General features: G+C 42.4%; 1 protein-coding gene across 5 annotated transcripts in view; it reads right to left on the reverse strand.

Moving 5' to 3' along the window:
• The window catches only part of SIL1 (SIL1 nucleotide exchange factor), a 249,871-nt gene that overhangs the window by 210,616 nt on the left and 23,451 nt on the right, over window positions 1-15,804 (reverse strand). Inside the window, exon 1 of one of the 5 annotated variants that reach the window (XM_070374417.1) lies at window positions 1,495-1,638. The exons of the other annotated variants lie outside the window; for them this stretch is intronic. Within the exon in view, the coding sequence (XP_070230518.1) occupies window positions 1,495-1,496 (2 nt within the window). The 5' untranslated portion in view covers window positions 1,497-1,638. Of the gene's footprint in view, window positions 1-1,494; window positions 1,639-15,804 lie in introns of those variants that run through there. 5 annotated transcript variants of the gene reach the window in all.

A 15,804-nucleotide genomic window follows, 5' to 3' on the forward strand; every position in this document is an offset into this window, starting at 1 on the left:
TAGTATGCCAAGGAAGCTGAAGAAAACACTGTTGTAAAACACCCTTTAATCGAGTGACTTGTTTCCACTTAGTTTAGATTTAGAAAAAAATTTTCTCAAGAAGCAGTAATAAATGGAGAGGAGAAAAGAACAGAAATTAATGAACGTAGTAATTATCCCCCAAAGTTGCAAATCAGAACAATTCCTCACTTGAAGACAAGTATGAAAAACAAGATTAAAATGCTTCAGGGATATGTTTGTGAAACAGCAGGTAATGGAACAGATAAAATATATTTACAGTACCTCGCTGGGGACACGTACCTTTTGGCTAATAGCTATCAGATACTAAATATCACTGTAAAAATAATATTCTTCTATGCTTCATTATGGAGTTACAATTATCCATGGGAAAACTGCAACACACAAAACTGTCTTGAATGGTAACTGGGAATCATTTCAGAGCCCAAGCTTCCCCTCAGATATCTGAGCAGAAGCGGGGGTGAACCAGATTACACCCCCATATTAGTCTGCTAACACTATCATAACAAAATGCCACACAATGGGTGGCTTGAACATGAGAAACTTATTTTCTCATAGTTTTGGAGACTAGAAGTCCAAGATCAAGGTTCTGGCTGCTACTGTTTCCAGTGAGAGCTCTCTTCCAGGTTTCTACACAGTGACCTCCTCCCAGGCTTCACATGGCATCTCAGTTTGCTTGAATGATGAGGGGAAAAAACAGTTCTCTGGCATTTCTTTTTATAAAGACCATGCTGCTGCTGCTGCTAAGTCGCTTCAGTCATGTCCGACTCTGTGCGACCCCATGGACAGCAGCCTACCAGGCTTCTCCGTCCATGGGATTCTCCAGGCAAGAACACTGGAGTGGGTTGCCATTTCCTTCTCCAATGCACGAAAGTGGAAAGTGAAAGAAGTCGCTCAGTCGTGTCTGACTCTTAGCGACCCCATGGACTGCAGCCTACCAGGCTCCTCCATCCATGGGATTTTCCGGGCAACAGTACTGGAGTGGGGTGCCATTGCCTTCTCCCTTATAAAGACCAAAATCCTATCAAATTAGGGCCCACCCTTACTACCTCATTTAACATTAATAACTGCTTCCAAATTATTGGATTGGTCAAAAAGTTCATTCGGGTCATACCAACTTATGGAAAAACACAAATGAACTTTTTGGCCAACCCAATACTTCTTTATTCCAAATACTGCCATACCAGGGGTTAGTGCTTCAACATATGAATTTTGAAGGGACATCAACAGAAGGGTGAGGCTTATTCCTAAAGATCAGCACATGCACTGAGAAAAGATAATGGAGGACTGGTAACAGACTGGCCTTGAGGACACAGCTGCTCACTGTGGTGATGATGGCCAAAGATCCTAGGGATATGGGGACAATGACTGTGGGTGGGGGGTGGGGAGAATGTCCAAAGTCGAAGTCTTAAAGGAACTATTCGTCTCTCTTTCATACAAGATGACTAAATAATAAGAGCAGTAAGATATACGTACATATGGAGAAGGAAATGGCAACCCACTCCAGTATTCTTGCCTGGAAAAGTCCATGGACTGAGGAGCCTGGCTGGCTGCACTCCATGGGGTTACATGACTGAGCATGTGTGCATGAGGGTGGAGGGTCCCGGGTTGGTAGCAATAAACTGGTAGAACTAAAAAAAAAAAAAAAAAAGATATACGTACATAAATAAGAATATTCACTGGGAATGTGGGGTTGGTAAATGCCAATTATTACATTTAAAATGGACAAACAAGGTCCTACTCTATAGCACAGCAAACTATATCCAATCCAATCTCCTGGTGCAACAGGAGGGAAGGGGGCAGAACACAACCTTTCAAAGAATGACAAAGCTATAAGTTGTAATAAAAACTGGTTAGAACCAATCAGGTCCAAGATGGTGGAAGATCTGACTTTCAGAAAACCTTGTAACACATTCAGTTCAGTTCAGTTGCTCATTCATGTCCAACTCTTTGCAACCCCATGAATTGCAGCACACCAGGCCTCCCTGTCCATCACCAACTCCCAGAGTTTACCCAAATTCATATCCACTGAGTCAGTGATGCCATCCAACCATCTCATCCTCTGTCGTCCCCTCTGTTGCCACCCAAGACGGACGGGTCATGGTGGGGAGTTCTGACAAAACAAGGTCTACTGGAGAAGGGAACAGCAAACCACTTTAGTATTCTTGCCTCGAGAACCCCATGAAAACCACGAAAAGGCAAAAAGAGAGGACACTGAAAGATGAACTCCCCAGGTCGGTAGGTGCCCAATAGCTACTGGATAACAGTGGAGAAATACCTCCAGAAAGAATGAAGAGACAGAGCCAAAGCAAAAACAACACGCAGTTGTGGATGTGACTAGTGATGGAAGTAAAGTCCAATGCTGTAAAGAACAATATTGCATAGGAACCAGGAATGTTAGGTCCATGAATCAAGGTAAACTGTAAGTGGTCAAACAAGAGATGGCAAGAATGAACAATGACATTTTAGGAATCAGTGAACTAAAATGGTCTGGAATGGGTGAATTTAACTCAGATGACCATTATATCGGGAGAAGGCAATGGCACCCCACTCCAGTACTGTTGCCCGGAAAATCCCATGGATGGAGGAGCCTGGTAGGCTGCAGTCCATGGGATCACTAAGAGTCAGACACGACTGAGCGACTTCACTTTCACTTTCCACTTTCATGTACTGAAGAAGGGAAATGGCAACCCACTCCAGTGTTCTTGCCTGGAGAATCCCATGGACGGAGAAGCCTGGTAGGCTGCAGTCCATGGGGTCGCACAGAGCCGGACACGACTGAAGCGACTTAGCAGCAGTAGCAATAGCAGACCATTATATCTACTACTGTGGGCAAGAATCCCTTAGAAGAAATGGAGTAGCTCTCATAGTCAACAAAAGAGTCCAAAATGCAGTACTTGGATGCAATCTCAAAATTGACAGAATGATCTCCGTTCATTTCCAAGGCAAACCATTCGATATCACAGGAATCCAAGTCTATGCCCCAAACAATAATGCTGAAGAAACTGAAGTTGAATGGGTCTATGAAGACCTACAAGACCTTCTAGAACACCCAAAAAACATGTCCTTTTCATTATAGGGGACTGGAATGCAAAAGTAGAAGTCAACAGATACCTGGAGTAACAGGAAAATTTCACCTTAGAGTACAAAATGAAGCAGGGCAAAGGCTAACAGAGTTTTGCCAGAGGAACGCACTGGTCAAAAAGCCCTTTTCCTACAACACAAGAGAACACTCTACACATGGACATCACCAGATGGTCAATACCAAAATCAGAATGATTACATTCTTTGCAGCCAAAGACGGAGAAGAACTATACAGTTGGCAAAAACAAGACCGGGAGCTGATTGTGGCTCAGATCATGAACTCCTTATTGCCAAATTCAGACTTAAATTGAACAAATTAGGGAAAACCACTAGACCATTCAGGTATGATCTAAATCAAATCCCTTATGATTATACAGTGGAAGTGACAAATAGACTCAAGGGATTAGATCTGATAGACAAGAGTGCCCGAAGAACTATGGACGGAGGTTGTACAGGAGGCAGTGATCAAGACCATCCTCGAGAAAAAACAATGCAAAAAGGCAAAATGGTTGTCTGAGGAGGCTTTACAAACAGCTGAGAAAAGAAGAGAAGTGAAAGGTAAAGGAGAAAAGGAAAGATATACCCATTTGAATGCAGAGTTCCAAAGAATAGGAAGGGGAGATAAGAAAGCCTTCCTCAGTGATCAATGCAAAGAAACAGATGTAAACAATAGAATACGAAAGACCAGAGATCTCTTCAAGAAAATTAGAGATACCAAGGGAACATTTCTTGCAAAGATGGGCCCAATAAAGGACAGAAATGGTATGGACATAGCAGAAGCAGAAGATATTAAGAAGAGATGGTAAGAATACACAGAAACTATATAAAAAATACCTTCATGACCCAGATAACCACGATGGGGTGCTCACTAACCTAGAGCCAGACATCCTTGAATGCCAAGTCAAGTGGGCCTTAGGAAGCATCACTACAAACAAAGCTAGTGGAGGTGATGGAATTCCAGTTGAGCTACTTCAAATCCTAAAAGATGATGCTGTTAAAGTGCTACATGCAATATGCCAGCAAATTTGGAAAACTCAGCAGGGGCCACAGGATTGGAAAAGGTCAGTTTTCATTCCAATACCAAAGAAGGGCAATGCCAGAGAATGTTCAAACTACCACACAATTCCACTCATTTCACACGCTAGCAAAATAATGCTCAAAATTCTCCAAGTCAGGCTTCAACAGTACATGAACCAAGAACTTCCAGATGTTCAAGCTGGTTTTAGAAAAGGCAGAGAAACCAGAGATCAAATTACCAACATACACTGCATGATAGAAAAAACAAGAGAATTCCAGAAAAACATCTACTTCTGCTTCACTGACTATGCTAATGCTTCTGACAGTGTGGCTCATAACAAACTATGAAAAATTCTTAAAGAGATGAGAATATCAGACCACCTTACCTGTCTCCAGAGAAACCAGTATGCAGGTCAAGAAGCAACAGTTAGAACCAGACATGGAACAGACTGGTTCAAAACTGGGAAAAGAGAACGTCAAGGGTGTATCTTGTCACCCTGCTTATTTAACTTATATGCAGAGTACATCATGCGAAATGCTGGGCTGGATGAAGCACAAAGCAGAATCAAGACTGCAGGAAGAAATACAGATGACATTAGATACACAGATGATACCATTCTTATGGCAGAAAGTAAAGAAGAACTAAAGAGCCTCTTGATGAAAGTGAAAGAAGAGAATGAAAAAGTTGGCTCTAAACTCAACATTCAGAAAAACAAAGATCATGGCATCTGGTCCCATCACTTCATGGCAAATAGATGGGGAAACAGTGGAAACAGTGTCAGACTTTATTTTGGGGGTCTCCAAAATCACTACAGATGGTGACTGCAGCCATGAAATTAAAAGATGCTTGCTCCTTGGAAGAAAAGCTATGACCAACCTAGACAGCATATTAAAAAGCAGAGATATTATTTTGCCAACAAAGGTCCATCTAATCAAAGCTATGGTTTTTCCAGTAGTCATGTATGGATGTGAAAGTTGAACTATAAAGAAAGCTGAGTGCAAAAGAATTGATGCTTTTGAACTATGGTGTTGGAGTAGACTCTTGAGAGTCCCTTGGACTGCAAGGAGATCCAACCAGTTAGTCCTAAAGGAAAACAGTCCTGAATATTCATTTGAAGGACTGATGCTGAAACTGAAGCTCCAATACTTTGGCCACCTGATGAGAAGAACTGACTCAATGGAAAAGACTCTGAGGCTGGGAAAGATTGAAGGCAGGAGGAGAAGGGGACGACAGAGGATGAGATGGTTGGATGGCATCACCAACTCGATGGACATGAGTTTGAGTAAGCTCTGGGAGTTGGTGATGGACAAGGAAGCCTGGTGTGCTGCAGTCCATGGGGTCGCAAATAGTCGGACACGACTGAGCGACTGAACTAAATTGATAACTGAGTCACTTTGCTGTACAGCAGAGACTGGCACAACACTTAAAACAATTATATTTCAATAATAAAATTTTAAAATACCCCCCCTCGATAAAAGAATATTTACTAGGTACTAGGCACCAACTATGTATTTGTCACTTTGCTGAGTGTCTGGCAAGCAAGATTTCATTTCAGCTCCATGGAAATTATTCCAGAAGATACAATTACCATTTTAAAGATAAGGAAGAAAACATATTGGTGAAAGTCTAGAAGCCCTCCAAAGATATCAGCTCCTAATTTCTGGAACCTGCAAATACACTTTATAAAAAAAAAAAAGGTCTTCACAGATGTGATTAAGCACCTTAAAACAATTATCTCAGATTATCTGAGTAGACCCTAAACACACAATCACAGTGTGATTCCTTACAATCACAATGTTCTTGTAAGAAAGAGACAAAGGGAGATTTGACACAGGCATGGAAGAGAAGGTGATGTGAAAACAGAGCAGAGGTTTGAAGATACTGAACGTAAAGAATGGAGTGATGTAGCCACAAGCCAATGAATGCCAACAGCCACCAGAAGCTGGAAGAAGCAAGCAACAGATTCTGCCCCAGAGCCTTTGGAGGGAGTGCGGCCCTGCCAACATGTTGATTTCAGCCTAGTGATACTGACTTCAGACTTCTGCCCTCCAAAACTAGAAAAGACTAAATCTCTGCTGTTTTAAGTCATCTGGCTTATTTTAACCTTTTACAGCAGCCACGGGAAATTAACACACCCAGCTAGTAGTCAACAAAGTCAGCCTGTGAACCTGGGTCCTTGCGACTCCACGCCTGCACTTGAGCCCTATGCCTTGCTCCTCTTCTGCACACAGCCTCCCCAAGCCAGACCTGTGCGCTAACAGGAGACCCTGCCAAGACTTGAAGCAATGGCCCTGACAGCTCCTCTATAGCAACGCCCCCAGAAAAGCCTCTCTTCCTCCTACTCCCACGTCACAGCAAACGCTTATCAGAGGCAAAAACGAACATTCGTTCCAATTACCAGGAATGGACAGAAACAGCCCACAGTCCAACGTTTTGATGAAAATGCAAACCAAAGTGTCTCACAAAGGTTTTCTTCTAATTGATTTGTTTGCACTTGACTGTTTTCCAGAACATCAAGAAGCTCCTAACCTCTGTTGCTCTGCTCCATTTGGCCCACGATTTGTTCTTTCCCACACAAACACATTTGGGGAAGAGCATATCAGCTGCAAGAACTGTTCTCTGCTTTCTTGTTCACCACTTGATGACTTCTCAGGGACACAGAAGAAAGACTACCACACTGAGCCCCTCTGCTGAAGTCTTCAAGGTGAGTGTTGGTGTGAGCAGGCTGGCACAGAGGTGCCTCAAGTTAACCAATCCTGGAATTAACAAGCAAGCTAATAAACACATTGTCAAGGCAAAGGTACAGCATCCCCAAATGCACTTTTTGAACCTATTCTGACAAGTGCGGTGAGCTTTAATTATTTATAACACTGCAAAGTGCAGGTGGCAAAACAAAGTAGTGCATTTTAAAAATAATAATGTCCTGGTAATGGAGGACACTGTGACTGCTGTGTCTAGTAAATCTTTGCAGAGGAGCCAGTAATAAGGCTGGGTGTTTCTGGGAGAACAATCAACTGGCTGGATTAACAAAGGGGAAGACTTGGGATTTACTAATGTAGTAAAACAACAGGTAACTCATTACAGTACCCAACGTTCTCCTCTTTTTCTTTTTGCTAAATGTTTTTTCCTCTCCTTCAACCTATCTTCCATCAGAGTGTTTTGGGTTTTTGTTAGCAACTTCCTACCTATTGTCTCTTGCCAAGAAGTTTCAATCTAATATTCTATCAGTATCTTAAAATTACAGCTAACGTTTTACAAAGTATTTATTCACCAGACATTGGACTCACAACAGTCCTATTGACGTCAGAGGCACGATCGTTACCCTCCATTACGTTTCAGAAAGCTAAGACTCATGGGGTAAGGTCAGTTTTCCAAGGTCACAGAACTAATCAGTGACAAAGTCAGAATTCGAAAGCAGATCTAACTCCAAAGTGGTTTGGGATTTTTTTAGCAACTTCCTACCTATTGTCTCTTGCCAAGAAGTTTCAATCTAATAATCTATCAGTATCTTAAAATTACAGCTAATGTTTTACAAAGTATTTATTCACCAGACATTGGACTCACAACAGTCCTATGTCAGAGGCACCATTGTTACCCTCCATTATGTTTCAGAAAGCTAAGACTCATAGGGGTAAGGTCAGTTCTCCAAGGTCACAGAACTAATCAGTGACAAAGTCAGAATTCGAAAGCAGATCTGACTCCAAAGTCCAAGCTCGTACCTATACCAAACTGCCAGCCTCCCCAAACAAACTGGAGGCCTAGAGATGATCTTAAGGAGATAAGACCATGTATCTTTGGCATGATGCTCCAACTGCTCAGAAAGCCTGGCAAAAACCGTCCAGAAAATTTCCTCTTTCCCCATTTCTCAGAGAGAATTATCTGGAAAATACAGTCAGTCCCAAAGAATCCTAGGGAGAATGCAAAGGAATATAAAAATGGAAAGTTTACCCTTCCCTAGACAACCCCAAACTCCTGGATTTAGCAGTACCTGAAGGGAGCCCACCTCAGCTCCTTCTACCTGCCTGAATATCAGCAAGCTGTCACCAGTAGGATCCTTATTCCACTATCAAGGGAATAACAGAGTCTCTAAGTCTTGGGAAGGAAACCAAAAACAAAGGCAAAAAGGAATGGAATAAGTAAGAAGAGAACAAAACTCAAACACCTATTTATTATGTCTCAGCAGGTTCTGGTTTTTTAAGCTTCTTTTTAAACTATTCTGGATCCAAATTCATTTTCTTTGCTTAGTCCTAATTATTGCTTCCGGAGAAGGCAATGGCACTCCACTCCAGTACTTTTGCCTGGGGAATCCCATGGACAGAGGAGCCTGGTAGGCTGCAGTCCATGGGGTCGCTAGAGTCGGACACAACTGAGCGACTTCCCTTTCACTTTTCACTTTCATGCATTGGAGAAGGAAATGGCAACCCACTCCAGTGTTCTTGCCTGGAGAATCTCAGGGACGGGGAAGACTGGTGGGCTGCCGTCTATGGGGTCACACAGAGTCGGACACGACTGAAGCGACTTAGCAGCAGCAATTATTGCTTCAGCTCTCTTCAAATGGGCCCCCAAAGATGTTGAAAAAAGTAACTGAAAGGTCACCTCCTTCCAAGGGAACTTTAGGGACACTCCCTGACTTCTTGCTTTGAAATGCTATTTTGTAGCTTCATATGACCTAAATCAAATCTCTTATGATTATGCAGTGGAAGTGAGAAATAGATTTAAGGGACTAGATCTGATAGATAGAGTGCCTGATGAACTATAGACTGAGGTTAGTGACACTGTACCGGAGACAGGGATCAAGAACATCCCCATGGAAAAGAAATGCAGAAAAGCAAAATGGCTGTCTGGGGAGGCCTTACAAATAGCCGTGAAAAGAAGAGAAGCAAAAAGCAAAGGAGAAAAGGAAAGATATAAGCATCTGAATGCAGAGTTCCAAAGAGTAGCAAGAAAAGATAAGAAAGCCTTCCTCAGCGATCAATGCAAAGAAATAGAGGAAAACAACAGAATGGGAAAGACTAGGGATCTCTCCAAGAAAATCAGAGATACCAAGGGAACATTTCATGCAAAGATGGGCTCGATAAAGGACAGAAATGGTATGGACCTAAACAGAAGCAGAAGATATTAAGAAGAGGTGGCAAGACTACACAGAAGAACTGTACAAAAAAGATCTTCACGACCAAGATAATCATGATGGTATGATCACTCACCTAGAGCCAGACATCCTGGAATGTGAAGTCAAGTGGGCCTTAGAAAGCATCACTACGAACAAAGCTAGTGGAGGTGATGGAATTCCAGCGGAGCTATTTCAAATCCTGAAAGATGATGCTGTGAAAGTGCTGCACTCAATATGCCAGCACATTCGGAAAACTCAGCAGTGGCCACAGAACTGGAAAAGGTCAGTTTTCATTTCAATCCCAAAGAAAGGCAATGCCAAAGAATGCTCAAACTACCACACAATTGCACTCATCTCACATGCTAGTAAAGTAATGCTCAAAATTCTCCAAGCCAGGCTTCAGCAATACGTGAACCACGAACTTCCAGGTGTTCAAGCTGGTTTTATAAAAGGCAGAGGAACCAGAGATCAAATTGCCAACATCCTCTGGATCATTGAAAAAGCAAGAGAGTTCCAGAAAAACATCTATTTCTGCTTTATTGACTATGCCAAAGCCTTTGACTGTGTGGATCACAATAAACTGTGGAAAATTCTGAAAGAGATGGGAATACCAGACCACCTGACCTGCCTCTTGAGAAATCTGTATGCAGGTCAGGAAGCAACAGTTAGAACTGGACATGGAACAACAGACTGGTTCCAAATAGGAAAAAGAGTACGTTAAGCCTGTATAGTGCTTATTTAACTTGTATGCAGAGTACATCATGAGAAACGCTGGGCTAGAAGAAGCACAAGCTGGAATCAAGATTGCCGGGAGAAATATCAATAACCTCAGATATGCAGATGACACCACCCTTATGGCAGAAATGAAGAGGAACTCAAAAGCCTCTTGATGAAAGTGAAAGAGGAGAGTGAAAAAGTTGGCTTAAAGCTCAACATTCAGAAAATGAAGATCATGGCATCTGGTCCCATCACTTCATGGGAAATAGATGGGGAAACAGTGTAAACAATGTCAGACTTTGTTTTTTTGGGCTCCAAAATCACTGCAGATGGTGACTGCAGCCATGAAATTAAAAGACGCTTACTCCTTGGAAGAAAAGTTATGACCAACCTAGATAGCATATTGAAAAGAAGAAACATTACTTTGCCAACAAAGGTCCATCTAGTCAAGGCTATGGTTTTTCCAGTGGTTATGTATGGATGTGAGAGTTGGACTGTGAAGAAAGCTGAGTGCTGAAGAATTGATGCTTTTGAAATGTGGTGTTGGAGACGACTCTTGAGAGTCCCTTGGACTGCAAGGAGATCCAACTAGTCCATTCTGAAGGAGATCAGCCCCGGTGTTCTTTGGAAGGAATGATGCTAAAGCTGAAATTCCAGTACTTTGGCCATCTCATATGAAGAGTTGACTCATTGGAAAAGACTGATGCTGGGAGGGATTGGGGGCAGGAGGAGAAGGGGATGAAAGAGGATGAGATGGCTGGATGGCATCACCGACTTGATGGATGTGAGTTTGAGTGAACTCTGGGAGATGCTTATGGACAGAGAGGCCTGGTGTGCTGCGATTCGTGGGATCGCAAAGAGTCGAACACGACTTAGCAACTGAACTGAACTGAAGCTAATATGCTATTTAATCAGGTAAAGGGTTCTCCCTTCCCCCTGGCTACAAGGCTCACCAGGATGAGTGAGGCAAGGGGGAAGAATGAAGGTACCAAGAGAGAAAAGCCCCATTTCCTTATTTAGCAGCACATGCACAAAACAGGCTGCCAAATTCTACCCAAATCTACTGACAACATCAAATTCCAAAGCTACATGTCACTGTCATTCTAATGGGGGAGGGATCAGTAAGGTGTTGGGAGATGAGGAACTGGGGTGGCCAAGAAAGAGAATGGAGAAGAAATATAAACCATAAATTAGGGCCAGAGACCCTGCTGCTTCTCCAGCTAAGAGCTGGCAATGAAGGACTGAATCAACTTTCTAGGTAAGACCATGAAAGACAATGTTAAAATAAATTGAGAGAGAAAAAGGAAAAAGATCAGAGGAGAAAAGGAGAGTCTCACTGCACCAGGTTTGCAATTTGTCTTTTCTCAGAGCTGAGGCTGTGAGTAACAGGATTTTTAAGGTTTATTTTAAGAGCTTTGAGGTCTTCTGGGGAAAAAAGAAAAACTTGCTAATTCTACCTTTCTCAAAGTCTGTCTCCTGAATTTTGCTGTAATGGAGGTTATTTGCATGAAACAAGATGGATTCCTCTTAGAGAAATGTCCATTCCTGAAAAAAAAGAACGTGTTCACGTGTGTGCACGCACGCATGTGTAAGAGAGGAGAGACATTTGAGAACTGTGTACACAGCAGTTGATTATTCTATCAGATACACAGGTGAAGAAGGATTGGGAGGCCTGACCCTCCAAATCCTTGTGAACACAAAGACTGGCAACTGGTTTTAAAGAAGTTCTCACTTGGAACTTAAGGACAGACAATCAATGCAAATCAAAATAAAAACAGATATGAGTTGGTTTACTTTTTAACCAAACAATAACAACAACAACAAAACCTCAATCTAAAAAAAAAAAAAAAAAAAGGCCATCATCACCACCCCTAGCCTGGGGACTCACTGGCTGATGCACCTTTAAATGATTCAGGACTATGGATGACAGTGAACGTGGGGTGGGAGAGGGTAACAGTGCATTTTGCCCATCCCAACCACATTTCTACAATCACACGCACACATACAACCCTTACATAGCCTGGGGGAAAAGGAGACAGAGCCTATGTGTTACCTACAATCCTGGCCAGAAGAAAGCTGTTAAAATTCTGAAAGAAAATACTCCTTTGAACAAGAATTGTGGAAACAAGAGGAGGACCAGGATATAGCACAAGTGAGAGAAGATTAAAGGAACAGAGATCATCATTTAGCTCAGAAAAGACTGAAGGGAGAGGTGAAAGAAGTGAGGAGTAATAATAATTTCTCAGCCCAGAGAAAAACTACCTTTTGGTACCAGAATCTTCAAATACTTGTCTTGCTGACATATAGCTGAAATTCTTGCATTAAAACAACAACCACCAAAACAAAAAAGTAAAGAGGAATTCACTAAAAGTGGACTTCTAAATAAATTTAAACATAAAGATTACCCCAGATGGATAGAGGATGGTCAGTAATGATAGCAAGTTAAGATACTGACTTAGTAGTAACAAGTGTGACCAAATACCCCAAATTAACCACAAGTCTAAGTCCTTCAAAGAAGGAAAATAAGCAAAGGAGAGAACTGACAAAGAGCTATCCAATGTCTTCCTTTTCTGAGCTTTATAAATAGTGAAGAGTCAACAACATGTAAAGCAAGGTAAGATAACCATGTACTTAGAGACAAGGAGAAAGAAAAGGCAGCTTTAGCTGGGAGAAAGGGAGTCTTGGAAATGAGTAGAGACCAGTACTTGTAGGGCGGCTAGTGCTGTGGCGGCAGCGGCGGCTGCTGCTAAGTTGCTTCAGTCATGTCCAACTCTGTGAGACCCCAGAGATAGCAGCCCACCAGACTTCCCCGCCCCTGGGATTCTCCAGGCAAGAACACTGGAGTGGGTTGCCATTTCCTTCTCCAATGCATGAAAGTGAAAAGTGAAAGTCAAGTCGTTCAGTCGTGCCCAACTCTTAGAGACCCCATGGACTGCAGCCCACCAGGCTCCTCTTGTCCATGGATCCTCCAGGCAAGAGTACTGGAGTGGGGTGCCATTGCCTTCTCCGACTTGTAGGGCTACCGTTCTCAATAAACACAGAACCTTTCTGGGATTTAAGCCCATGTCTGCTGGCTTACTCCACTCCAGACACCCTTTCCTGCTCATGTTCATGCCTATAATTTCATTCTCTAAGTCCAGGAGCACTCTAAATCTTTGAGCACTAGTAACATTTAGGACCCAAACATTTACAAAGATGACTGCATTTCTGCTCCTTTCTTACTATAGGAGCTTGGAGAGCATTCTTAGCAAAGCAAAGCAGGACTGCCTAGGACTTACCAGGTGGGCACACCAGCAATGAGCCCACAGCCCCCGCAGCTCCGCAGGCTACAGGCCATCTACTAGGGAAACAGTTAACTGGTCCAGGTCTCTCTCATATCACTAATAATTGCCACGGAAAAAAAAAAAAAACAACAGGCCACTGTCAGAAAGAAAAAAAGCAATATTCCCTGACTGTTCCACCTGCTACTTACTCACATTCTGTGAATTTGTATCTATCTGGCCATCATCAATTTGTCAATTCTTGTCTAATGCCCCTGGCTAAGTACTTAGGTAGTACTGCAAAAATTCTCAGTAGAAAATCAGAGTGAGATAAAGTCGCCATCCTGGCAAGCTTCTGTGTTTGTTTTTATTCCAAGCAAATGCACTAAAGCCTGCTTCCTTGTAACAGAAAACCTAAAAATCAATGCCCAAAGCCCAGTAACTACAAACTCCTCTTTCCAATAACAAAATGCCAGGAAGAAACAAAGCCACATAAAATGAAGCCAGAGAAAAATAGCCTCCCTCTAGAAAGTTCCAATTAATGGTTGAGGGGAAGTGGGAAGACACTTAATAAGTAATGAACAAGAAAGAAAATCACCTTGATTACATTTACTTTGGAAACAAAGCGGTATGAACACGAGCACCTGTGTACCCAGTCAGCGTTATAACAAAATCCATTCTCATTCACAAGCTCATTCATTCAATAAATGCTGTTTGATCATCTATTACTATATGCCAGGAACCGTTCTTACCACTGGAAATACAACTGTGCACATGACTGAGAGCAGCTGTTCTCATCTGAATGCAAAGGTCCAAAGAACAGCAAGGAAAGATAAGAAAGCCTTCCTCAGTGATCAATGCAAAAAATAGAGGAAAACAACAGAATGGGAAAGACTAGAGATCTCTTCAAGAAAATTAGAGATACCAAGGGAACATTTCAGGCAAAGATGCACGCAATAAACGACAGAAATGGTATGGACCTAACAGAAGCAGAAGAGATTAAGAAGAGGTGGTGAATACATGAAGAACTATACAAAAAAGATCTTAATGACCCAGATAACCACAATGGTGTGATCACGCACCTACAGCCAGACATCCTGGAGTGTAAAGTCAAGTGGGCCTTAGGAAGCATCACTACAAACAAAGCTAGTGGAGGTGATGGAATTCCAGCTAACCTAATTCAAATCCTAAAAGATGATGCTGTTAAAGTGCTGCACTCAATACGCCAGCAAATTTGGAAAACTCAGCAGTGGCCACAGAACCGGAAAAGGTCAGTTTTCATTTCAATCCCAAAGAAGGGCAATGCCAAAGAATACTCAGACTACCACACAATTGCACCCATTTCACACACTAGCAAAATAATGCTCAAAATTCTCCAAGCCAGGCTTCAACAGTACGTGAACCGAGAACTTCCAGATGTTCAAGCTAGATTTAGAAAAGGCAGAGGAACCAGAGATCAAATTGCCAACATCCTCTGGATCATTGAAAAAGCAAGAGAACTCCAGAAAAACATCTGCTTCACTAACTACGCTAAAGCTTCTGACAGTGTGGATCGTAACAAACCATGGAAAATTCTGAAAGAGATGGGAATACCAGACCACCTGACCTCCCCCCTGAGAAACCAGTACGCAGGTCAAGAAACAACAGTTAGAACCAGACATGGAACAAGAGACAGGTTCAAAACTGGGAAAGGAGAACGTCAAGGGTGTATATTGTTACCCTGCCTATTTAACTTATATCCAGAGCACATAATGCAAAATGCTGGGAGGGATGAAGCACAAGCTGGAATCAAGATTGCTGGGAGAAATATGAACAACCTCAGATATGCAGATGATACCACCCTTATGGCAGAAAGTGAAGAGGAACTAAAGAGCCTCTTGATGAAGGTGAAAGAAGAGAGTGAAAAAGCTGGCTTAAAACTCTACATTCAAAAAACAAAGATCATGGCATCTGGTCCCATCACTTCATGGGAAATAGATGGGGAAACAGTGTAAACAATGTCAGACTTTGTTTTTTTGGGCTCCAAAATCACTGCAGATGGTGACTGCAGCCATGAAATTAAAAGATGCTTGCTTCTTGTAAGAAAAGCTATGACCAACCTAGACAGTGTATTAAAAAGCAGAGACATTACTTTGCTCACAAAGGTCCATATAGTCAAAGCTATGGTTTTTTCAGTAGTCATGTATGGATATACGAGTTGGACCATAAAGAAGGCTGAGCGCCAAAGAATTGATCCTTTTGAACTGTGGTACTGGAGAACACTCTTGAGAGTCCTTTGGACTGCAAGGAGATCCAACCAATCCATCTTAAAGGAAATCAATCCCGAACATTCATTATAAGGACTGACGCTGAAACTGAAGCTCCAATACTTTGCCCACCTGACGCAGAGCCGGCTCATTAGAAAAGACCCTGATTCTGAGAAAGATTGAAGGCAGGAGGAGAAAGGGATGACAGAGGACCAGATGGTTGGATACCACCCCTCAACGGACATGAGTCTGAGCAAGCCCCGGAAGATGGTGAAGGACAGGAAAGCCTGGCATGCTGCTGTCCACGGGGTCTCAGAGTCGGACACAACTGAGCAACTGAACAACAACAAA

The sequence above is a fragment of the Bos mutus genome, chromosome 7 (assembly GCF_027580195.1).
Source record: "Bos mutus isolate GX-2022 chromosome 7, NWIPB_WYAK_1.1, whole genome shotgun sequence".
Lineage (NCBI taxonomy): Eukaryota > Metazoa > Chordata > Mammalia > Artiodactyla > Bovidae > Bos > Bos mutus.